This window comes from Bombina bombina, chromosome 3 (assembly GCF_027579735.1).
Source record: "Bombina bombina isolate aBomBom1 chromosome 3, aBomBom1.pri, whole genome shotgun sequence".
NCBI classification, from domain to species: Eukaryota; Metazoa; Chordata; class Amphibia; order Anura; family Bombinatoridae; genus Bombina; species Bombina bombina.
In genome coordinates, this window is record NC_069501.1 from 1,030,286,821 (window position 1) to 1,030,314,138 (window position 27,318).

Below are 27,318 nucleotides of genomic sequence, written 5' to 3' on the forward strand. Positions count from 1 at the left end.
TTGCAAGGCCAAATGGAAGAGCGACAAATTGGTAATGCTTGTCTAGAAAAGAGAATCTCAGAAACCGATAATGGTCTGGATGAATCGGAATATGAAGATATGCATCCTGTAAGTCTATTGTGGACATATAATGACCTTGCTGAACAAAAGGCAAAATAGTCCTTATAGTCACCATCTTGAAAGTTGGGACCCTTACAGAACGATTCAAAAACTTCAGATCCAGAACTGGTCGGAATGAATTTTCTTTCTTTGGGACAAGGAAAAGATTTGAATTTTCTAAAACACACTTCAAAAAAGCCTGGGCTTTCACAGGATTTGTTGGAACATGAGAGAGAAAAAATCTTCTCACAGGAGGTCTTACTCGGAAACCTGTTCAATACCCTTGAGAGACAATGCTCTGAATACACTGATTTTGAACAGAATCTGCCCAAATGTCTTGAAATAATTTAAATCTGCCCCCCACCAGCTGAACTGGATTGAGGGCCGCACGTTCATGCAGGCATGGGGGCTGGCTTTGGTTTCTTAAAAGGCAAGGATTTATTCCAACTTGATGGCTTCCAATTGGAACCAGAGTCTTTAGGGGAAGGATTGGTTTTCTGTTCTCTATTCTGACGAAAGGAACGAAAACGATTAGAAGCTTTAGATTTACCCTTAGATTTTCTATCTAGAGGCAAAAAAACTCCCTTCCCCCCAGTGATAGTGGAAATAATAGAATCCAACTGGGAACCAAATCAATTATTACCCTGGAAATATAGAGATAGTAATCTAGATTTAGATACCATGTCAGCATTCCATGATTTGAGCTAAAGACATAGATTTAACATCAATTTTGATGATGTCAAAAATAGCATCACAGATGAAATGATTAGCATGTTGAAGCAAACGAACAATGCTAGACAAATCAGGATCTGTGTCCTGTTGTGCTAAGCTATCCAACCAAAAAGTTGATGCAGCCGCAACATCATCCATAGAAATGGCAGGCCTGAGAATATAGCCAGAAAATAAATAAGCATTCCTTAGATAAGATTCAATTTTCCTATCTAAAGGATCCTTAAAAGAAGTACTATGTTCCATAATAATAGTAGTACATTTGGCAAGAGCAGAAATAGCCCCATCAACCTTAGGGACTTTTTCCCAAAACTCTAATTTAGCCACTGGCAAAGGGTACAACCTTTTAAACCTAGAAGAAGGAATAAAAGAAGCACCAGGCTTATTCCATTCCTTAGCAATCACATCAGAAATAGCATCAGGAACAGGAAAAACCTCAGGAGTAATCGCAGGAGGTTAATAAACAGAATTTAAACGTGTACTGGTTTTGTTATCAAGAGGACCAGACTCCTCAATATCCAAAGTAACCAATACTTCTTTCAACAAAGAATGAATATACTCAATCTTAAAAAGTTAAGTAGATTTATTAATGTCAATGTCTGAGGTAGGATCTTCTGAACCAGAGAGATCCTCATCAGAGGAGGATATTTCAGTATGTTGTCGGTCATTACAAAATTCATCAGTTTTATGAGAAGTTTTAAAAGACCTTTTATGTTTATTAGAAGGCGGAATAGCAGACATAGCCTTCTGTATTGCATCAGCAATATAATTTTTCATATCAACAGGGATATCATGTACATAAGATGTTGAGGGAACAACAGATACTGTACTAGTACTGATAGAAACATTTTCGGCAAGCAAAAGCTTATCATGACAACTGTTACATACTACAGCCTGAGATATAATCTCAGATAATTTACAACAGATACACTTAGCTTTGGTAGAACTGTGTTCAGGCAGCATGGTTCCTACAGTAACTTCTGAGACAGGATCAGATTGAGACATCTTGCAAAATGTAAAAGATAGAATAACATTTAGACAAAATATTAAATTTCCTCATATAGCAGTTTCAGGAATGGAAAAAAATGCAAACAGCATAGCCTCTGAGCATAAAGAAGGCAAGAGGCATATTTGAAGTGGGGTAAAATAAAACCATTTTTTTTTGGCACCAAGTATGACACACAAAGCAAAATGAAGTAGAAAAAAAAATGTTTCCGCCAACAAACATCTGGAAATGACACAACTCGCATCATGACCGACGCAACTTTGTACCAAACAACCTGGTGTCAACAAAGACGCAGGAAATGACAAACTTGCGTCATCATAGATGCACATTCGTGCCAAAAAATTCAGCTTAGATGGGCTAGTGGGGAAGGCAGGAGTATGATATAGTGGGGAAGTGTGTTTATACTTCATTTTAACCCTTAAATGATACAGTAGGGAAGTGTGTTTAGAATTATGATGGCTGTGAACTATCAGATTTGTTTTTTCTTGTGCTTCAAGAGGCCAGAGAGTAAAAATTCAGCTTAGATGGGCTATTGGGGAAGGCAGGAGTATGATACAGTAGGGAAGTGTGTTTAGAATTAATTTTAACCCTTGAATTGCTGTTAAAAACCATTTCTGATGGCTATAAACTATCATAATTGATTTTTCCTAGGCAGAAAGAGCCAGAGGAGTGAATATACAGCCAAGATCAGCTAGTGGGGAAGGCAGGAGTGTAAATCAATTGGAAAGTGTGGTTAGAAACCATTTTAACCCTTGAATAGCTGTTTAAAACCATTTCTGATTGCTATAAACTATCAAAATTCAGTCAAGATGGGCTAGTGGGGAAGGCAGGAGTATGATACAGTGAGTAAGTGTGTTTAGAAATCTTTTTAAGATGAGGAAGAAGTGCAGGCACTACTGGAGGTTCCTTAAAACCATAATACTTTATTTGAACAGCATTAAAAAAGTGAACAGCTACAAGCGCTGTGTAAAGAGCATAAAAAAGGTACAAAAGGTTTGTACCTTTTTTATGCTCTTTACACAGCGCTTGTAGCTGTTCACTTTTTTAATGCTGTTCAAATAAAGTATTATGGTTTTAAGGAACCTCCAGTAGTGCCTGCACTTCTTCCTCGTCTTGCATCTCCATAGTGGCTAGGTTTCGCCACTGCTACGGCACTCCGTTGGCTCTCTATGGATAAACTACACTGAAACCGGCGTCACTTCCGGTTTCCTCGCCAGGTCCGCAGTTGCTGCCAGGAATGCCGCTCTCCTGTGTCAGAAATCTTTTTAACCCTTGAATAGCTGTTGAAAACCAATTCTGATGGCTATAAACTATTAGAAATGTTTTTTCTTGGGCAGCAAGAGTCCAAATAGTAAAAATTCAGCCTAGATGAGCTAGTGGGGAAGGCACGGGTGTGAATCAGTGGGGAAGTGTCATTATAAATAATTTTAACCCTTGAATAGCTGTTGAAAACCATTTCTAAAGGCTATAAACTAATAGAATTGTTTTTTTCTTGGGCAGCAAGAGTCCAGAGAGTAAACATTCAGCCAAGATGGGCTAATGGGGAAGGCAGGAGTATGATACAGTGGGGAAGTGTGTTTAGAATTCATTTTAACCCTTGAATAGCTGTTAAAAACTAATTCTGATGGCTGTGAACTATCAGATTTGTTTTTTTCTTGTGCTTAAAGAGACCAGAAAGTAAAAATTCAGCCTAGATGGGCTAGTGGGGAAGGCAGGAGTATTATACAGTAGGGAAGTGTTTTTAGAACTAATGTTAACCCTTGAATAGCTGTTAAAAAACAATTATGATGGCTGTGAACTATCAGATTTGGTTTTTCTTGTTCTGCAAGAGGCCAGAGAGTAAAATTTCAGCTTAGATGGGCTAGTGGGGAAGGCAGGAGTATGATACAGTGGGGAAGTGTGTTTATAATTCATTTTAACCCTTTAATAGCTGTTAAAAACCAATTCTGGTGGCTGTGAACTATCAGATTTGGTTTTTCTTGTGCTGCAAGAGGCCAAAGTACACATTCAGCCTAGATGGGCTAGTGTGGAAGGCAGGCATATTATACAGTAGAGAAGTGTGTTTAGAATTTATTTTAAACCTTGAATAACTGTTAAAAGCCCATTCTGATGGCTGTGAACTATCAGATTTGGTTTTTATTGTGCTGCAAGAGACCAGAGAATAAAAATTCAGTCTAGATGGGCTAGTGGGGAAAGCAGGAGTATGATTTAGTAGGGACGTGTGTTTATAATTCATTTTAACCCTTGAATAGCTGTTAAAAAGCAATTCTGATGGCTGTAAACTATCAGATTTGGTTTTTCTTGTGCTGCAAGAGGCCAAAGAGTAAAAATTCAGCCTAGATTGACTAGTGGGGAAGGCAGAAGTTTGATACAGTGGGGAAATGTGTTAATAATTAATTTTTACCCCTTGAATAGCTGTTAAAAACCAATTCTGATGGCTGTGAACTATTGTGCTGCAAGAGGCCAGAGAGTAAACATTAAGGGGCCTATTTAAGAATGTGCGAGCACACATGATACGATATTACGGATCATGTCCTCTGCACATCAGAAAATCACACGCTATCGGCATTTATCATTGCACCAGCAGTTCTTGTGAACTGCTGGTGCAATGCAGCCCTCTGCAGATTGCCGCCCCCCTGCAGGCCGCTAGCAGGGGGTGTCAATCAACCTGATCATATTGGATTGGGTTGATTTCTGGCTATATCTGTCTGCCGCTTCAGAGCAGGTGGACAGGTTATGGAGCAGCGGTCTTTAGACCGCTACTTCATAACTTGTATATCTGGCGAGCTTGAAGGATCGCCAGAAACACGGGGCATCAAGCTCCACATGGAGCTTGATATATAGGCCTCTAAGACTAGATGGGCTAGTGTACACACTTCCTCCATGATACGCAGGGAGGCACAGATACAATGTTGTGCATAATATAGCCATTACATTGTATTGTGGCACTGGGTTTTGGTTACATTTAACAAACATTTCCTGAGGCTATAAAGGGAGGTGGTTTTAGCTGGTACATCCTCTCAGGGTTAGCACTTATACAGGGGTTATAGGTAAACAATATTTATGTATATATGTTCACATGCATAAAATAATGTAAGGGTTAATATATTAGTACTCCTACATTGGGGCACTGTGTGTAGTTACATTTAGCACACACTTCCTGGGGCTATAGATTCACAAAGAGAGGTTGTTATAGCTGGGACATTTTCGCTGGGTTAGCATTTTACACAGGGGTTATTGGTAAACTATATATATTTTTATTTATATATATATAATGTATATATATATATATATATATATATATATAAAATTATATATAAATATATTTATCTTTTTATATCTATCTTTTTATATATATATATTTTACAAGGATGACTGGCACCAGAAACAATATCTAGAATTCAGTAAATACACACTTGCTTCAATTAGGATACTTGCAAGTGTGTAGTGCATAGAGGTAGTGAATATTAATTACTTACAAAAAGAGAAGGGGAAAAAGTGCAGGGCAGTCATATCCCTTGCACAATTACTCCAAAGGACTACCCTTGTCTAGCACTATACTATAAATATGTAAAATAAAAGATCAGAAAAAAACACCTAGAAAATGCAGGTATTTTAATGTGAAAAAGCAAAACAACATAATATGTGAAAAAATATATTAATAATTAAAGGCCACTATAGTGGTGTCATGAATCAGTGTTCACAGCAGAAAATATCAAATTCCTAATGTCCTCAAGGGTACCCTTAAAGATTATAGTATTACACTTCAGAGCTCACAAAGAGGATTCAGTTCTGTGTCCATATAGAGTAAATTAGTCCCCCAGCAGGAGTAGATTTCCCTGTAATAATTATTTCTTGACTCTTCAGTTAAACAAAACAGCAATAATTCCACATATACGTGTAGCAAGCAGCGGTCAATTATAAGCACTCAGAGCAGTCTCCCCCCTGTAATAGCAGGTTAGTCCATATTAAGCAGAAGCTAGTATAGGCAGGGTTAGTAAGTCGAGTATGTATTTGCTCACCCTTTATCCGGTTCCTTTGAATTACATCACCGTGGTGAATATAGATGGAATCACTTACCTAACCCTCCTGACAATATCACAACTAGCTCTGATATCTGGGAGGCCGGTTGCCCATTCCAATGTGCGCTATCCGCTGATTCCAATGCTGAGATACTGTATGTATCGACAGTTGCTGCAAAACCTTTCCGGTACCTTGTAGGCGCAAATCATATAATTCCAGATTCTGACATGGAACACATGTGCGAGCCTTCTTGCCTGTCGCTACGTACGTTTCACCTCTTACGGCATGGGGCTTCTTCCGGCTGTGTCTGATTACATCACAATTAGGTGACGCTTTTTGTTAGACCATTGCTCCTCCTCCATTTACCAAGTGAATTGTAACTGATTCAAATGAAAGAAACTTTTTGTTTCATTTAAAGGCATAGTGCACTGCTAAGTGGTCAATAGTGGCTTAGGACTATAACAACACATTTTTTACAATTCTTACATATAAACATTGTTTATTTCACCAGTTAACACTAAACTGTTTGCTAATTTGCTTCAATCTTTTGGATTTAAGGGACAGATTTTCAAAATGAATTAATAAAGAACTAATTTTACTTAAATTAAAAGATAATGAGGATAAGATAAAGTAAAAGTTCACAAATGGAGCTTACACCAATTTTTCTTTATATGTTTGAATAAACCAAAGGTCAAAGAGTTTACCAGTATTACTGAGATGGCTGTTAATGAATATTAAAGTGTAATTTTATAGAGGCCATAGTAACTTCAATTTATTTTATTTTATTTACCTAAAAAGGGGGCAAAATTAATCTCTTCATTCATTCCACAGCAGCAGTATAACAGTTAGATAGAACGATCTGTCACACACAGGAGCACACAGAGTGACACCTATACTTGGGCAGTGACAGATCGTTAGTGTGCGGTTTAAAAAGGCGCAGGATTTGCGGCAGTGAGGACCCACCAGCATCAGCAGCATGAAACTTGGAGACCAGAGATGGAGCATGCACATCACGGGCAGGAACCCAGGAACAATTGTCTGCACCTGGAGTCCAAGATCTTAGCTACCTCATATTCGGGGTCCCCACGTATCAGGAGCAGAGGAGGTGGAGCTCGGAGCCGGATATATCTATTCTTGACATAAGGTTTAAGCAGGGAGATGTGGAAGACTGGATGTATACGTAGGGTTTTTGGCAAGGCTACTTTGTAGGCAACAGGAGAAAGTATTTTCAGGACTTTGTAAGGGCCGATATATATGGGCCCCAATTTGTGACAGGGTTGACGTAGACGCATGTGTCGGGTAGATTATCCAAACACGTTCACCCACTGGAATGGTATGTACAAAAGCCCTATGACGATCAGCAAACTTCTTATATCTAGAGACAGCAGAATGTAGCTGAGAGCAAATACGTTGCCAATGAGTGGTAAGTCCAGTGACGTGTCGGTCTGCAGCAGGAACCCCAGTGGACTGAGTTGAAAGAGGGAACACACAAGGTTGATACCCAGCTGCGGCTTGAAATGGAGAACATCGAAGAGAAGAGTGCCAAAGAGTGTTTCTTGCCAGCTCAGCTAGGGGTAGCAACTCAGACCAGTTGGTATGCCTAGCGTTGACAAAGGCTCTAAGGTAGGCTTCAAGATCCTGGTTTGCTCTCTCAGTTAGTCCATTGGTCTGTGGATGGAAGCCAGAAGACAAGGACAACTTGGTTCCAATCGATTAACAAAAGGCTCTCCAAAAGGCAGCAATAAACTGTGGACCTCTGTCGGAAACAATGTTCACAGGAATGCCATGAAGTCGTACCACATGCAAGAGAAAAAGAAATGATCATTCTTGAGCAGAAGGTAGTTTGGTAAGTGGTACGAAGTGAGCCAGTCTGGAAAAGCGGTCTACCACCACCCAGATAACTGTATGGTGGTTGGAAGAAGGAAGGTCCACAATGAAGTCCATAGTTATGTGTGTCCAGGGTCATTTGGTAATGGACAATGGTTGGAGCAAGCCAGGAGGCAAGGATTGGGGAGTCTTGTTTGCCGCACATATCCTGCAGGCTTTCACATAATCCTGAGCGTCAGACTTCATAGTAGGCCACCATACATGCTGAAAGTTTGCTATCATGAGCCCAGGTTAGAGCAGGGATACATAGATTCAGAGGTACAAAGAGGATTTCGGAGGCCATGGGGGCACCAGGAGGTTTACTAGACTGAGCATGTTGCAATCTTTGCAGAAGGGTGGTATTGAGTTGAGCAACCACACAGGAGGGGGGTATGATGTGTTTGATAGGAGCTTCTGAGGAATCATTTGAATGAGGGAACTGACGGGAAAGGGCGTCCGCCTTCTTGTTCTTGGTCCCGGGAAGATAAGAGACCACAAAGTTAAAACAGGAAAAGAAAAAGGCCCACCTGGCCTATTGGGGATTGAGTCAATGAGCAGTCTCTAGGTAAGTCAGATTCTTGTGATTGGTGAGAATCTGAATAGGATTGGCAGTGCCCTTTAACCAGTGTCGCCATTCCATAAAGGCCATCTTAATGGCTAAGAGTTCACGGTTACCCACATCGTAGTTCCTCTCAGCAGGAGTAAAGCTTTTAGAGAAACATTCTACAGAGTGTGACTTGGAAGTCAAAGCATCCCTCTGGGTGATTACTGCTCCAGCTCCTATCTCAGAGACATCAACCTCTAAAGTGAACTGTAGGTCAGGATCAGGATGGCGAAGGACAGGAGCTGAACAAAAAAGCCTTTTTCAGACAAGAGAAGGCGTTTACGGCCTCAGGAGGCCAATGTTTACAGTCTTTGTTCCGCTTTGTCAATTCAGTGAGAGGAGCAACTGTTTGAGAAAAGTCCTTTATAAACTTTCAGTAGTAATTGGAGAATCCCAAGAATCTCTGCAATTCCTTTACAGAGGTAGGTTGAGGCCATTGTAGAACTACGGTGAGTTTAGCAGGATACATGGCAAAACCCTCCTTCGAGATGACATAACCAAGGAATTGGATTTGCTCCTGATCAAACTCACACTTTTCTAATTTGGCTACCAAAGAATTCTCTCTGAGGCAAAGAAGCACTTGTCTCACGTGCCTATGATGCTCCTCTAAAGTGGAAGAGAAAACAAGGATATCATCCAGATAAACGATGACCATGCGGTTGATGAGATCACGGAAGACATTGTTGACAAATGCCTGGAAGACTGCAGGGGCATTACACAGCCCAAAGGTCATTACAAGGTATTCATAATGCCCAGATCTTGTGTTAAAGGCGGTCTTCCATTCGTGGCCTGGAAAGATGCGAATCAGATTGTATGCCCCACGTAAGTAGCATTCTGGAGTGAGTTATACAGTTCAGTGATCAAAGTTATGGGATAGCGATTCTTGATGGTTATGTTGTTCAAGGCCCTGTAGTCAATGCAGGGTCTGAGCCCGCCATCCTTCTTACTGACAAAAAAAGAAGCCAGCCCCAGCAGGAGAGGAGGAAGGGCGAATTAACCCTTTGGCTAGGTTCTCTTGGATGTATTCCTCCATGAATTTGGTTTCAGCCTCGGAGAGTGGATAAGTTCTTCCTTTAGGAAGTGGGGCTCCAGGAAAGAGGTCGATCTTGCAGTCATAAGCAGCACGTCAGCTGCTTTTTTCTCGAACACATCCACAAAGTCTGTGTATACTGAAGGAAGGTTTGAAGGAGTCTGTATACTGGCTATGGGAATATGGGGCAGAGGAATGACTTTAGCAAGACAAGAGTGGAAACAGGAGGTACCCCAGGAGGCCAGTTGTCCCTCAGCCCAGTCGAACTGTGGATTGTGTACCTGAGGCCAAGGAAGACCAAGGATGACAGGCTGTGCTGGGGAATGAATGAACTCAAACTGCAGCTGTTCAGAGCTGTCAGGGCCAGGGGTGCTGGAAAATGGATCACGTCTGAACCAAGGGGGGTGCCATCCAGGGTGGTTATTTTGAGACAGTGTCTTTTCTGCAGAAGAGCTTGCATCATAAAACAATGATCCAGGAAGTTTCCAGCTGCCCCTGAATCATGAAGGCTTGAGTGTGGACAGTATTCTGAAGGAAGGTAAGGGTAACAGGTACCAGGATTCGAGAGGAGTGAGGGGATTTTGTTGAGATCATGCTTAGCGGTACCCCAGTGTTATCCCCTAAGCATTGGCTTTTCCTGGCTGAATGTTACATTCCTTCAGTAGGTGGGAGTTAGATCCACAATAAAAACATAGTCTCAGTCTCCTTCTTCTCTGTCTTTCAGGCTCTGAAGGTTTGAAGGAGGAGAGATCCATGGGTTCCTCTACTGAGGTAACTGGAGTAGCTGAAGGGGTAGGGGTTGCTGTTGAAACTGGGCGAACAGGAGGTCGGGAGGGAGGGAAGGACCCTCCTAGTTCTGTGCTATGAAATCATCCAAAGAAGAGGGAATATCATGATAAGTGAGTTCATCTTTGATGCATTCATGGAGACCCCTCCTGAAGGCTGCCTTGAGAGCACTCAAGTGGTTTCTAGTGCCAAGGTGCAGAACTCAATGGCAAATTGTTCCATGGTTTTACTGCCTTGGCGGAGATCCAGGAGAGAATATTCCGCAGCAGAGGCACGGCCAGAAGTCCCAAACACAGAAGACAAGGCAGCTCATCAGCGTCTTGCAGGAGTGTAGCATTCTGTTCCAAAAGGGGAGAGACCAAGGCTAGAGATTTGTCCTTTAACAAAGAAATGATAAAGGTGAACCTTGACTGATGAGACTGGAAGGTGTGAGGATCATTGCGGAAGTGCAGCCTGCATTGGTTCAGAAAGCCCCTGCAGTCAGTAGTACCGTCATACTTGTCAGGCAAGGGTATCTGGGGTATACTTCCAGGAGTGGAGGGAGAAGTCACAGCACTGGGGGCTGGTGGTGTAGCAACAGGAGCGGCATCCCTCGCGGCAACTAGTAAGGCGAGTTGAGCGGTAATAGCCTCTAGCTTGGAATCCATATTCTGCAGCTGCGTGGTATAGGTCCCCAACATCTGTCCCTGAAGATAAACAGCTCATGTCACCTCATCTGGCTGCATGGCCCAAGTATAATGTAATGCTCGTGGGATACTCCTCTATCAGACCGAGCGGCCAGTAGTCTTGTTATCCCGGCATCAAGCCGGAATGATAGGGAATATCCCAGAGCAAAGAAAGTAGTAAGATGAGGAGGGCTGAACTCACCACAGGCAGGACAGTCTCCAGCGGCAACAGCAGAGCAGTCCAAGGGCTCACCACTAGAATGGTCAGACAGGCAGGGTTCAGCAACGAAGAGACAATCCAGAACAGCAGGGGTTAATGAGCAGAGTAGTCAGACAGGCAGGGATCAACAGCAGTAAATCAGTCCAGCAATTTAGGGGTTAAACAGGTAGAGTAGTCAGTAATCAGGCAGGTTCAGCAACAAAGATCAATCCAGCAGTTTAAGGGCTTAGGCAGGTAGAGTAGTCAGTAAGCAGGCAGGGATCAGCAGCAGTATAACAGTTAGATAGAATGATCTGTCACACCCAGGAGCACACAGAGTGACACCTATACTTGGGCAGTGACAGATTGTTAGTGTGCGGTTTAAATAGGCGCGCCAGTGATGACCCACCAGCATCAGGAGCGTGCGGCGAGGATGTCAGCGCCACACGCATCCTGAACCAACACTGCCCCTGCCAACAAGCAGGTAGGAGACGCTGCGCCCCTAGCAATGGCTAGAATGGCGCGGCGTGACAGAGGGGGAGTGGATGATGGTATGTGACACCTTTCTGTTAGTAAACATACAAATGAATGTCAGTTTACTGTGTAAAAGTGACAATCACATACATTGCCGCTCAACTCCACCAATATCTCTGCATATTCATTAGTATACTATGTCTACAATCATATTGGTCATCTAATTTATTAATGCGGGTAAATGTATTGCTCGCATCTGGGCATAATTACAAAGTCCGAACCCTATATACTAGTAATAAAACACAGGAACAAAAAGAAGGACCCTTAATCTTATGCTGTCATATTATATTAGGCAGTATACTGTATATGGTTACCATTAGATACATCATACCCTGAAATTAAGCGTTTTTAGTCAAATAATGTGTTTCTCATGTGTGTTGTTTGTTGAAGGACCATTTATTCTTATATTGGTAAGGCATTTTAATTAACCCACCATAACTATACCCAATAGTTGTTTCCTTTTGTAACAAAATGGGTATTCTTGCTTGATACAATGTTTTGCTTTGGCTTTGTGTTTGGGAAATAATTTCTTTAAGGGACTTTGAAAAAATAACTTTTATTGTGCATTGGTTTCTTATATTTTTGTATATGTTATTTAACTAATTTTATGAAATATAATTTGCTTATTACTATACATTTTTAGTTGATCTTAAGCCTTTGTAACAAGGACAGTTTGGATATCTCCTCTATTTCTATTTGGAATTGTGGTAGGGATCTGATAATAAATTACCAGTGGCAAAAAAACGATGGAAAAATGTGTGGTTGTGATTGCGCCTTTATTGAAAAGTGCTCATCGGCAGCAATTATTCTAATAATAATTGTAAAAATAGATAGTGATCAACCCCTATGCGCTAGATTACAAATGGAGCAGCATTTAACGCTCCCACTCAAGCGTTAACTGCGCTAAAAGTAAACTTTTTGCTCATGTCAGATAGCACTCGTTTAATGAGTTGAAAGTAAACAGTTTTCACGTGTGCGCTAACCCAACACTCATAAAAAGCCAAACTTAAATATTGTGCATGTGATAATTTATAAATACATAAATATATATGTACACATATATAGACACACATATATATATATATATATATATATATATATATATATATATATATATATATATATATATATATATATATATATATATATAAATTTAGACACGTATATGTATGTATCTAAAAGTTAAAGCCCTTTGCCTGCTTATTTTTCCTAACACCTGAGAGCACATATCTTTGAAACCTTATAACTTGTGTGCAATATTTTTTGTAATAATTTTTATTAGATAGTGTTATTATGAGTGCAACTGTACTATGCAATGTATTTTTTATGTGTTTTGTGAGATAGTTAAGCAGAGCTCTGAGGTCGCACTAACCCATCTTGAATTGTGCTCATGTGATCACGTTTACTTTCAACTTGTAATACGAGTAAAAAAAAACTGGCTTGCACAAACAGCCACTATTAACCGCTTTTTGTTCGTGTTCAACTGCTCCACTTGTAATCTAGCCCTATGTGTTTAATCTCTGCAAAGGGAATAAATACACAGTTAAATGGACAGTCTACTCCAGAATGTCTTTTGTTTAAAAAGATAGATAATCCCTTTATTACCCATTCCCCAGTTATGCATAACCAACACTGTTATATGATTATATTTTTTACCTCAGTAATTACCTTGTATCTAAGTCTCTGCAGACTGCCCCCTTATTTCAGTTCGTTTGACAGACATGCATTTTAGCCAATCAGTGCTGACTCCTTGGTAACTCCACAGGAATGAGCACAATGTTATCTATATGGCACACATAGCCCTGTCTAGCTGTGACAAACTGTCAAAAATCCACTGAGATAAGAGGTGGCCTTCAGGGGCTTAGAAATTAGCATATGAGCCTACCTAGGTTTAGCTTTCAACAAAGAATACCAAGATGTACTATTTTAAATATCTTTGGAATAAACTAATTATATTGGAAACAGAAATACAGGCACATAACACTTTATCCAAACTGCTTGGGATCGGTTTGGATGTCATAATAGTTTGGATTTCAATAGATTTGTATTTGTAAAATGGGACATCATGTCATTCAGTTAATATTTACATTTGATAATTCAGCTTATTATAATGATTTTTTTATAGCATATGCAAATTGGGTAATTTTGGAATGTTTAAAGGGACAGTCTAGGCCAAAATATACTTTCATGATTCAGATAGGGCATGTAATTTTAAACAATTTTCCAATTTACTTTTATCACCAATTTTGCTTTGTTCTCTTGGTATTCTTAGTGGAAAGTTTAACCTAGGAGGTTCATATGCTAATTTCTTAAACCTTGAAGGCCACCTCTTTTCGAAATGCATTTTAACAGTTTTTCACCACTAGAGGGTGTTAGTTCATGTGTTTCATATAGATACCACTTTGCTCGTGCACGTGAAGTTATCTGGGAGCAGGCACTGATTCGCTAAACTGGAAGTCTGTCAAAAGAACTGAAATAAAGGGGCAGTTTGCAGAGGCTTAGATACAAGATAATCACAGAGTTAAAAGTATATTAATATAACTGTGTTGGTTATGCAAAACTGGGGAATGGGTAATAAAGGGATTATCTATCTTTTAAAACAATAAAAATTCTGGTGTAGACTGTTCCTTTAAGGTGCAAGCAAATATTTTTATTAACAATTTGTATTTGCAAACATCAGATTTGAAGGAAAAGCTTTAGGCTAAAAGGTGTCATTTTCTAAGTATTCAGTCAGTAAGAGGTATTTTTTATCCTGCCTTTCACATAAAAAATGTAGCTCACTGAAAGTACTAAACTATCAAACCTTTCTCATAAAAAAGTGTGTAGCCCTTTGGAAATACTAAAATATCAAGCTGTTCACATAAAAACAAAAAGCCCATAAAATATTTTTTACAAAGGATCAGACCTTTCCAGTAAAATAAAAAATTGTATTGCTATATTCAAAAGAAAACTTTCCAAATGGTTTTTAAAAAAAAATACAGTATTTCACCCAGTTTACAGCTTACCCTGTTCACATTCCAGCTTTGATTCCTACACAGCAGAGCTGTTCTTTTTTTATACTGTAACATTCAGACCTGGAAACAAGGAAGAGTGAGGGAGTATGTGAGAGTACATTTGAGTTACGTGTTGGGTTTGCCGCATTGTAATCGGTTTATGGAAAATGTCAATCACAGTGCAGGAAATCCCACTTTGCTGTTGGGCTGCAGCAGTGAAATGGAAGATTGTGAAACTTCTAATATTTAAAAAAAAAAATTACAATATATTTTATTGCCAATTTGCATGCATTTCAACTCTGATTTACATTCTGTACCAACGTTTTTCTCATAAGTTCCTATGGGTTGGTTCTTTAATAATTCTACTATTTTTTTTAAATATTAATGAAAAACTTTGGATTTTAGAATTATGCATTGGTACCTGTATGCTGAATTACCTATTTAAATAAAATCTGTCTTTTTTTGGATCCATTTTACAAGCTCAATATGGATCTCTTTTACAGTTTAACAACATCATGCTTACTACTAATCAATAAGGCTACATAACAAATATTTTCAATTTTTTGTGACGTTATATGTTCTTGTGTAGTCTCTCAAAATACCAATAAAGGGCTAGATTACAAGTGGAGTGCTGTTTTAATGTGCGCTGCTAAAGAGGCAAATTTGCCTGTTTACGGGCGCACGTTAAAATAGTCATCTGGCTAGTTAATGCTTCCGCAAGCTTGTGGTTTCACTTTGCACTAAGCTCAATTAATCAGAGGTCAGACCTCTGGTTAATGATAAAAAGTTGCCGAAATTGCACCCCAAATAAATTGGACAGTTCTATAAAATAATTAAAAAATATGAGCATTTTTATTTTAATAACAAACTGCATGAAGCAGGTGAATGGGGACTATATATGTATATGCTTATATACATACATACATATATATATATATATATATATATATATTTATGTGTTAATATGTGTATATACACATAAATATATATGCTTTTGCTTATAATTTAAACAACTTTATAATTTACTCCTATTATCATATTTTCTTCGTTCTCTGGCTATCTTTATTTGAAAAAGAAGGCATCTAAGCTATTTTTTGTTCAGAACTCTGGATAGCACTTGTTTATTGGTAGGTGAATGTATCCAACAATCAGCAAGAACAACCCAGGTTGTTCACCAAAAATGGGCTGGCATCTAAACTTACATTCTTGCATTTCAAATAAAGATACCAAGAGAATTAAGAAAATATGATAATAGGAGTAAATTAGAAAGTTGCTTAAAATTGCATGCTCTATCTGAATCACAAAAGAAAACATTTGGGTTCAGTGTCCCTTTGATTATTGCTGGCCAACGCTGCTTGAATTGCCGCCTGCGCTGCGCTAGGTGGTATGCCGTGTCTGACGGCATGAGAATGAGGCTCCGATTGGAGCCTATGGAAGAGCGCTCTCGTGAGCACAAGTCTACCAGGCAATGTGAACGTGAGGCTGTGTTTGCAATGCACCTCACTTGTAATACCAGCGCTCATTTACGTGCACTGGTATTACTGAGTGGATGGCAATATCGTGGTTCCCAAAGCCCAATATTGCGCTCCACTCGTAATCTAGCCCGAAATGTTGTATAGAAACAATTGCCAAGGTTATTATTTTTATTGGCTCATAACCCCTATGGAAAAATGTCTGTGGATACCCATAACTGTGGCCATAACTTCCTTGCTGCAGCATTGAAATACACACACAAACTTATATGGAGCTGTTTGAATTCAGCTATTTTATACATTAACTATATTTCTTTCTTCCATAGAATTGCCATTTTCAAAGCCAATTCAATGCACTGATGACGGAGATTCTTCAGGTTCAGAAAGTCCTTTCTTTAGGCTTCATGAGAAGAAAGAAGTTTGTGCAGCACTTTCAAACCCACCGGAAGCTGTACTATGTCAATCTGTGCCACTGACGTCCAAAGACTTAGACTTTGATATAAAGTTCCCTCCAGATGTGGAAAATTATAGTTTTCTTGCTAGTGAGGCTGAGAAGGTAGCTTGGGATCTTTCCCAATTAGACCTTACCCTGGATAAGAAAGGAAGAAACAGTGAACTGGAATTATTTATCAAACATTATACACCACAATTTCCAAATGGCATTAGTAGTGCAGACAAAAGAGCACCTCACTCTACAATTAAAGGTCTTGACTTTTTAGATCCAATTAGTTCTAATCAGAATCTCAGTCTATCAAATTTATACGAGGAAGACTTATGTTATCTGCAATCAAAGGATATTTCTTTTGGAGATTCTTTAGAACCTGAGAATAAGAACCCTTTAGGAATTAGAGGACCAGCCCAGGTAGTTACTATCTTTTTAAAGATATTTTATATCCTATTCAAGTTTTAAAGCTCATGTTAATTTTATGCAAATGTGTCCCCAGTCGTTCAATTCAAAATATGCATTTATAATAAAGAAATTATAATTAAAAAAACATATTAGTACACAGAACAAGTGAAATTAACTTCCTGATTATCATAACCATCGTCTTCCACAGATTTACAGCCAATGTAGGTTAGCCAATCATGCGATCAACATTATATTGGGCTCAATTTATCAATCTTGGGTGGACAGGGGCATACATATGCGCCCCTGTCCGCCCTAGCTCGCCTCTGGCGGGTAGCAATCCGCTGCCGGAATTCAGCTTTGCACAAGAGCGCTATTTTGCACTCTTGTGCAACACCGCCCCCTGCCCACGCACAGCCAATCACATGCACAGGATCTGTCAATCTCCCAGTCGGACAAGAACAGGGAGATTGAAATCCTCCACCTAAGAGGCTAGGAAGCAGCTTGATAAATACCGCTGCTTGATAAATACTGACTGCAGGTTCTCTTGTGATAACCTGCAGTCATAGACGGGCAAACGACTTGATCATGATTCCAGTCTTTGGTTTTGCAGTCTGTTAAAAGAATAATGTTTCAATAGATTGGAAATATTTTCAGAACAAATTAACAGAGGCCAGTCTGAGGTGCACTGTCAGTCATGTTGCTAACAAAAAACTGTATAGTTTACAGTTCATTATCTGATAACCTCTGCTGAAGAACAAATATGTATTAGGGTTACGTTTGTGAAGTTTCCTTTGTCTGTTTCCAATTTTTAAACCTTAATTGCATGAAAACAGGGTGACATAAGCAAGCTATAAGCTGTAAATAAGTAGATATATTGCAAAACTGGTGCATTTATTTTTGTGCTCTGCCTGGTACAACCAGTTTCACTTGCTTTATTATTTCATGACATTGACTACAAATTGTAACCAAAGACTTATTTGAATGAACACATCTCATACTTAAAATGGGAAGCGCTAATTAGCATCCTAAGTGCATTTACCTTGATATTACAAGTTTTTTTTACAAGCTGAGCGTTGCCTGCCCAAGTAAATCAATGATTAACTTGTAATATCACTTTTGAAAAGCTGGTGTAAACTGTTATCATGAGTGGTCACAGTTCCAACCAGCAGTAAAGTCTACCTAACCCCAATGTAATAAACCATAAACTAACACAACCCCTCATTACAATCTCCTATTAATCCCTAAACAGATAAAACACCACATTTCATTTCAAAAACCCTCCCATTGCTTAAATACTTTACTTGCTATTAACATCTAAACCACCAGAAACCCCAAGAGAAAAAAACCCTAACCACTGTTAACTCCTACGCCATCACAACCCAAAATATATAAAAAAAACTGTTAACCCTTAACTGTGACCACCCCAACAGTAAAAAAAAAACTCCATTGGTAACCAAGTATTCATCCCACCCCTGTTGTCCACCACTACAAGACCTTCCAATATAAAATAACCCCACTGTGGAGTCCCACACAAGATCCCAAACTCAACTAAGCCCACAATCTTTCTGTCCCTCATCGTAATCTTTTGTTATCCCATATTCTAAAGCTTAATAAAGCTTTTGAAACCATTAGTTTCCTTCTATGTAATGGCCATTAATTAATCTTATCAGTTGATTTGGAACTTGTTGGTTGATTTTCTGATAATGTAATTCGAGTTACAGTATGGGTCACAGGTAGTTACACTAAGGCAGTTACACTGGAGCAGTTGTAAAAAGATTTGTGAATAGCAGTGAGTTTAAGTGTTGGGGAGACTGTCTGGGGCTGTGGAGATTAAGGACGAGAGTAACATATCCTGTGTCCTGTAGTCTAAGGTGTTTATTGTAATATGGAATGCTGTCAAGATGGGGAGTCTAATGGGGACTTTGTTTGCTAACTTTTAAGGGGCCAGAGATCATTATTATGTATAATGTCTACTCTAAATAGCTTAAATAAGCATCAATACTTGCTAAGTTAGGCCTAGATTTAGAGTTTGGCGGTAGCCGTGAAAACCAGCGTTAGAGGCTCCTAACGCTGGTTTTAGGCTACCGCCGGTATTTGGAGTCACTCAAAATAGGGTCTAACGCTCACTTTTCAGCCGCGACTTTTCCATACCGCAGATCCCCTTACGTAAATTACGTATCCTATCTTTGCAATGGGATCTTCCTAACTCCGGTATTTAGAGTCGTTTCTGAAGTGAGCGTTAGAGCTCTAACGACAAAACTCCAGCCGCAGAAAAAAAGCAGGAGTTAAGAGCTTTCTGGGCTAACGCCGGTTCATAAAGCTCTTAACTACTGTACCCTAAAGTACACTAACACCCATAAACTACCTATGTACCCCTAAACTGAGGTCCCCCCACATCGCCGCAACTCGATTTTTTTCGAAATTTTTTTAACCCCTAATCTGCCGACCGCCACCTACGTTATACTTATGTACCCCTAATCTGCTGCCCCTAACACCGCCGACCCCTGTATTATATTTATTAACCCCTAACCTGCCCCCCTCAACATCACCGCCAGCTACTTACAATAATTAACCCCTAATCTGCCGACCGCAAAGCGCCGCCACCTACGTTATCCTTATGTACCCCTAATCTGCTGCCCCTAACACCGCCGACCCCTATATTATATTTATTAACCCCTAATCTGCCCCCCTCAATGTCGTCTACACTTATTAACCCCTAATCTGCCGAGCGGACCGCACCGCTACTATTATAAAGTTATTAACCCCTAATCCGCCTCACTAACCCTATAATAAATAGTATTAACCCCTAATCTGCCCTCCCTAACATCGCCAACACCTAACTTCAATTATTAACCCCTAATCTGCCGACCGGAGCTCACCGCTACTATAATAAATGTATTAACCCATAAAGCTAAGTCTAACCCTAACACTAACACCCCCCTAACTTAAATATAATTTACATCTAACAAAATTAATTAACTCTTATTAAATAAATTATTCCTATTTAAAGCTAAATACTTACCTGTAAAATAAACCCTAATATAGCTACAATATAAATTATAATTACATTGTAGCTATTTTAAGATTAATATTTATTTTACAGGCAACTTTGTAATTATTTTAACCAGGTACAATAGCTATTAAATAGTTAAGAACTATTTAATAGTTACCTAGTTAAAATAATAACAAAATTACCTATAAAATAAATCCTAACCTAAGTTATAATTAAACCTAACACTACCCTATCAATAAATTAATTAAATAAAATACCTACAATTACCTACAATTAACCTAACACTACCCTATCAATAAATAAATTAAATACAATTCCTACAAATAACTACAATTACATAAACTAACTAAAGTACAAAAAATAAAAAAGAACTAAGTTACAAAAAATAAAAAAATATTTACAAACATAAGAAAAATATTACAACAATTTTAAACTAATTACACCTACTCTAAGCCCCCTAATAAAATAACAAAGACCCCCAAAATAAAAAAAATGCCCTACCCTATTCTAAATTAATAGAGTTAAAAGCTCTTTTACCTTACCAGCCCTGAACAGGGCCCTTTGCGAGGCATGCCCCAAGAAAATCAGCTCTTTTGCCTGTAAAAAAAAACATACAATACCCCCCCCCAACATTACAACCCACCACCCACATACCCCTAATCTAACCCAAACCCCCCTTAAATAAACCTAACACTAAGCCCCTGAAGATCTTCCTACCTTGTCTTCACCTCAACAGGTATCACCGATCCGTCCTGGCATCCGGTGCTGAAGAGATCCAGAAGAGGCTCCAAAGTCTTCCTCCTATCCTGCAAGAAGAGGACATCTGAACCGGCAAACATCTTCATCCAAGCGGCATCTTCGATCTTCTTCCATCCGGTGTGGAGCGGGTCCATCTTGAAGCAGCCGATGCGGATCCATCCTCTTCTTCCGGCGTCTCCCGACGAATGACGGTTCCTTTAAGGGACGTCATCCAAGATGGCGTCCCTCAAATTCCGATTGGCTGATAGGATTCTATCAGCCAATCGGAATTAAGGTAGGAATATTCTGATTGGCTGATGGAATCAGCCAATCAGAATCAAGTTCAATCTGATTGGCTGATCCAATCAGCCAATCAGATTGAGCTCGCATTCTATTGGCTGTTCCGATCAGCCAATAGAATGCGAGCTCAATCTGATTGGCTGATTGGATCAGCCAATCGGATTGAACTTGATTCTGATTGGCTGATTCCATCAGCCAATCAGAATATTCCTACCTTAATTCCGATTGGCTGATAGAATCCTATCAGCCAATCGGAATTCGAGGGACTCCATCTTGGATGACGTCCCTTAAAGGAACCGTCATTCGTCGGGAGACGCCGGAAGAAGAGGATGGATCCGCGTCGGCTGCTTCAAGATGGACCCGCTCCGCACCGGATGGAAGAAGATCGAAGATGCCGCTTGGATGAAGATGTTTGCCGGTCCGGATGTCCTCTTCTTGCAGGATAGGAGGAAGACTTTGGAGCCTCTTCTGGATCTCTTCAGCACCGGATGCCAGGACGGATCGGTGATACCTGTTGAGGTGAAGACAAGGTAGGAAGATCTTCAGGGGCTTAGTGTTAGGTTTATTTAAGGGGGTTTTGGGTTAGATTAGGGGTATGTGGGTGGTGGGTTGTAATGTTGGGGGGGGGGGTATTGTATGTTTTTTTTACAGGCAAAAGAGCTGATTTTCTTGGGGCATGCCCCGCAAAGGGCCCTGTTCAGGGCTGGTAAGGTAAAAGAGCTTTTAACTCTATTAATTTAGAATAGGGTAGGGCATTTTTTTATTTTGGGGGTCTTTGTTATTTTATTAGGGGGCTTAGAGTAGGTGTAATTAGTTTAAAATTGTTGTAATATTTTTCTTATGTTTGTAAATATTTTTTTATTTTTTGTAACTTAGTTCTTTTTTATTTTTTGTACTTTAGTTTATGTAATTGTAGTTATTTGTAGGAATTGTATTTAATTTATTTATTGATAGTGTAGTGTTAGGTTTTATTGTAGGTAATTGTAGGTATTTTATTTAATTAATTTAATTAATTTATTGATAGGGTAGTGTTAGGTTTAATTATAACTTAGGTTAGGATTTATTTTACAGGTAATTTTGTTATTATTTTAACTAGGTAACTATTAAATAGTTCTTAACTATTTAATAGCTATTGTACCTGGTTAAAATAAATACAAAGTTGCCTGTAAAATAAATATTAATCCTAAAATAGCTACAATATAATTATAATTTATATTGTAGCTATATTAGGGTTTATTTTACAGGTAAGTATTTATCTTTAAATAGGAATAATTTATTTAATAAGAGTTAATTAATTTCGTTAGATGTAAATTATATTTAAGTTAGGGGGGTGTTAGTGTTAGGGTTAGACTTAGCTTTAGGGGTTAATACATTTATTATAGTAGCGGTGAGCTCCGGTCAGCAGATTAGGGGTTAATAATTGAAGTTAGGTGTCGGCGATGTTAGGGAGGGCAGATTAGGGGTTAATACTATTTATGATAGGGTTAGTGAGGCGGATTAGGGGTTCATAACTTTATTATAGTAGCGCTCAGGTCCGCTCGGCAGATTAGGGGTTAATAAGTGTAGGCAGGTGTCGGCGACGTTGAGGGGGGCAGATTAGGGGTTAATAAATATAATATATGGGGTCGGCGGTGTTAGGGGCAGCAGATTAGGGGTACATAAGGATAACGTAGGTGGCGGCGCTTTGCGGTCGGCAGATTAGGGGTTAATTATTGTAAGTAGCTGGCGGCGACGTTGTGGGGGGCAGGTTAGGGGTTAATAAATATAATATAGGGGTCGGCGGTGTTAGGGGCAGCATATTTGGGGTACATAGGGATAATGTAAGTTGCGGCGGTTTACGGAGCGGAAGATTAGGGGTTAATAATATAATGCAGGGGTCAGCGATAGCGGGGGCGGCAGATTAGGGGTTAATAAGTGTAAGGTTAGGGGTGTTTAGACTCGGGGTACATGTTAGAGTGTTAGGTGCAGACGTAGGAAGTGTTTCCCCATAGGAAACAATGGGGCTGCGTTAGGAGCTGAACGCGGCTTTTTTGCAGGTGTTAGGTTTTTTTTCAGCTCAAACAGCCCCATTGTTTCCTATGGGAGAATCGTGCACGAGCACGTTTTTGAGGCTGGCCGCGTCCGTAAGCAACTCTGGTATCGAGAGTTGCATTTGCGGTAAAAATGCTCTACGCTCCTTTTTTGGAGCCTAACGCAGCATTTTTTTGGACTCTCGATACCAGAGTTAATTTTATGGTGCGGCCAGAAAAAAGCCTGCGTAGCGTTAACAACCCATCTACCGCCAAACTCCAAATCTAGGCCTTAGTTTGATAGTAGCCAGAGAGTTGAGAGTGGATGTTTATATAATAGGCAACCTGTTTAATATAATATTTACTATATAAACACCCCTCTCATAGCCAATGTATTTGGTAGCACTTAGATTGTGACACTAATATAATACACTTAGCAGTCTCTATGCCATGACCTTGATTAGAGGTATAGGTTATATGATCAATAATTGAACTAATTATTATAATAAGGAAGATCTTTGGATTTAGTGTTTTTATTGTTTAATTTTTGTTAATACATATTGGGCCAGATTACAAGTGGAGCGCTAATTAAAGCTCCTGCTCAAGCGTTAATTGTGCTAGAAGTAAGGTTTATGTACACGTCGGGTTGTGCTCGTATTATGAATTGAAAGTATACTGTTTTTGCTTGCGCACTAACCTGACGAGCAATAAAAGCCAAAGTTAGAATATAGCGTGCACGTTCATGTATTCCCCCATAGAAATCAATGGAGAAAAAAAAAGTTGAAAAAAACCTCCCGACTCTTGCGCAAACACAATCACATATTCTAATATGCACATACAAGAATATATTCTATTTATTTATAAAAATATATTTCTACATATATCTGATAGTTTTTTGGACAATATATATCTATACCTATATATTGACATGATTATATATATGTATATATATATATATATATATATATATATATATATATATATATATATATATATATATATATATATATATATATATATATATATATATATATATATATATATATAGGAACTTCTATTTATAAATGCTATGTGCAGAAAATAGGAATGTGAAATATTTACAGTAAATAGTTAAAACCTTTATTAAATTTGAATATTGCATAAATATGCTTTTACATGTTTTCATCTACTTAACTGCTACAAATGGGCTCCAATGCACACACATATATATATATATATATATATATATATATATATATATATATATATATATATATATATATATATATATATATATATATATATATATATGTGTGTGTGTGTATATATGCATTTATATGTGTATATATGTCTGTAAACACATATATTATTATCGGTTATTTGTAGAGCGCCAGCTCTAAATATACATAAATATATATGTATACATATATTTATATATATATATATATATATATATATATATATATATATATATATATATATATATATATATATATATATATATATACTGTATGTACACACACATACATTTCCATATTTAGACATGTATATGTATGTATCTCTATGCTAAAGCCCTTTGCCTGCCTTTTTTTTTTCTAACACCTGAGACCTTATATTTTTGAACCCTTATAAATTTTGTGTGCAATATTTCTTTTAATAATGTTTATTAGATGGTGTTATTTTGAGTGCAAGTGAATATCAACTGCAGTACAATATTACAAATATCATCTGAATACAGTAGTTTCTACATCACCCTGAGTCTTACATTTCTCATTAAACTGTGCATACAGAAAAAGCCTCACATAGATATTACCTTTACTTAGAGTCAGCCTCATTTCTGTCACCTGTTTCATGTGTAATTAGTTGTCTATGATAGACATCCACCACAGGATGTTAGTAGGATTCTGTGTCATTTTAGGGACTTTATCAAGTGCCGTGAGATGTTGAATTTGAAAAGGCAAAACTGGTCTCAAATAAGATGCTAAAACATTTCTTGGAATTAGAATGTGATCACTGAGAACTTTTCAGCTCCGTGTTAAAAAAAGGGCTAAAATTTGCGACCACAGGTGCAGGAAATAGCTAAAAATTAGATATTGTGATTGTGTTTAAATGCGGATAGATGATGATCAACCCCTTTATTAGAAAAAACACTATTGCTTGGTGCTTTGAGCTCAAACCTGCTTGTTCTTGTCATCACTTTTATTCCATACTACAACAATGTATCAATATGTTGATGTTGTTTGTCAGTGGCCTGTTATTTGTCCGTGGAAAGCCTGCAATAATGCTGTGACCATCAATGTAAAGCACATGTTAATGTCATTAATACACGTGTATTTGTGTATTTACTGAATATTAAGAAAACAAATTAATGACAAAGAATTATAAATGCAACAGTTTTACTAATTCAAACAGAGATATTCAAATGGCTTAAAAATCAAAGCCAAAATGTATCTAAACAGCCTGCTATGTTTTCCCACAACAAACGCTTATAGATTGGAATATGAGTCTTAGGGGCCGATAGCGAATCATGTCCGCCAAACATTGATAAATGCCGACAGCATACGCTGTAAACATTTATCATTGCACAAGCATTTCTAGTGAAATGCTTGTGCAATGCCGCCCCCTGCACATTCGCGGCCAATCGTACGCTAGCAAATAGTTTATAGTTTAAATAAGCTTGGTTAGGGGCAATCTCATACATACATTGCCTAAATGAGTCCATCAGAGTCATTTTGTGTTATAAATGCAGAACAAGTAAAAAAAAAAATTACATTTTAACTTTCAATCTCCAAAATCCTAATTCTTAATTGGAAATATAGGTAATATTCTAAATGTGGGTGTTTTTATTTAATTGAAGCTGATATGACTATATTTTTAACATTTTGTATTAATAAAAAACAAAACAATAGGGGGGCGGAGCTTAGCCGTGATCCAAAATGGCAGCATCCCCTTAGAGCTCTGTAGTCCCCTTAAACCTTCGCCTAAAATTAACGTTCTCATGCTGACTTAAATAAGCTCTAATAGCGGCGGATCTGGCGGAGGGGCAACCGGGACCCTAAAACTAAAGCAAACAGCAAGCGGATCAGCAAGGTGGCCCTCACCCCGGCGAACACCGCACACGCTAAAACCTAAAGTGCCCGGAGTGAACCGGGAGACTCGCAACACAACCCAGCTCACCTGTATAGTACATCGGGCACTCCTGTCCCTGCACGACTGCGGTCTCTTGGGCCAATAACTCAAAAGGCCTCTTGAACACAGATGCAGCGAGGTGCCGCAACGCTAGGCCGCACCCACGTGACCGGACCAGAGCACATCGCAACCTCACACTGCAGAGGAGAACCTGAGCGGAAAGCGAGGCACCCATCAGTAAGCAATATATGTAAGAAGGGCCAAACTGACTATTATACACTTCAGATACCCAAGGCCCCTAATAACTATAGCTACAGTAATACATATAACTGCTCTACTGACAAGAACTAACAGTACACAAGCGTGGGCTGGTGGAGGCTGAGGAAGAAAGACTACAGTACTTTACAGGACACAACTTAGAAGCCCCAGCACACTGCAAGTAATTTACTACAAACAAGACCATCTTGCCTTGATACGGAAGATAAGTTAAAATACCTAACGGGGGCGCACTGAGACCTGCTTCACTCAGAGCTGCAGGAGATTACCAGGACTCAGGCCTAACTAAAGACAAAGATAAAAGCACAGCACTGCAATAAGAGATGTCAAGCAAAAGGTCCGCCAAATTGCCAAAAAGTGCACAGTCCTCAGCTTTGGAGAATTATTTCACCCCATCTGAATCTACAACATCAGCTGGAGGTGGGAGTCAGAGCATAGCGAGACAGGTAACAATGGCACTGGTTCATGAGCCTGAGGGGCAGGCATGCAGCTCCCCCTACCTCACAAAAGAAGACATAAGACATCTATCCTCTAAAGAGGATATTAAAGAGGCCATGATGGACTTTAAATCTATGTTTGGAGAGCTTAAAAGGAACATAGAAGTTGTAGATCAGCGGGTCACTATTATAGAAGAGAAACAAGAAACGCTGAGCTCAGACATACAGCACCAGAACAGCTGTCTGCAGGCCCAGGATGGCACTGTGCAGGCTCTCATGGACTGAGTGGAGGATCTGGAGAACAGGAGCCGGAGGAACAACCTCCGGCTCAGGGGAGTAACAGAAGCTGTCGATCCCCCTGCCCTGCAGAGCTACATACAGGAATTCGTCAGGCACCTAAAAAGGGATGAGTCTGCCTCAGAGGTACAGATAGAAAGAGCACACCGACCCTTGAGGCCTAAGCCACCAAGCAGAGCCCCGCCCAGGGACATTATAATGAAAATGCTGTCGTTTAAGGACAAAGAGGATATTCTAAGACTCGCCAGGGCACAACACCCGATAGAATTCAGAGGATCCAAAAT

The 27,318-nt window shown here is 39.1% G+C and overlaps 1 protein-coding gene across 1 annotated transcript in view; it reads left to right on the forward strand.

Annotated features, from left to right (window-relative positions):
- The window catches only part of LOC128652045 (TRAF family member-associated NF-kappa-B activator), a 165,157-nt gene that overhangs the window by 130,834 nt on the left and 7,005 nt on the right, over positions 1 to 27,318 (forward strand). Inside the window, exon 3 of the mRNA XM_053705000.1 lies at positions 16,333 to 16,868. Coding sequence (XP_053560975.1) covers positions 16,333 to 16,868 — 536 coding nt within the window. The remainder of the gene's footprint in view (positions 1 to 16,332; positions 16,869 to 27,318) is intronic.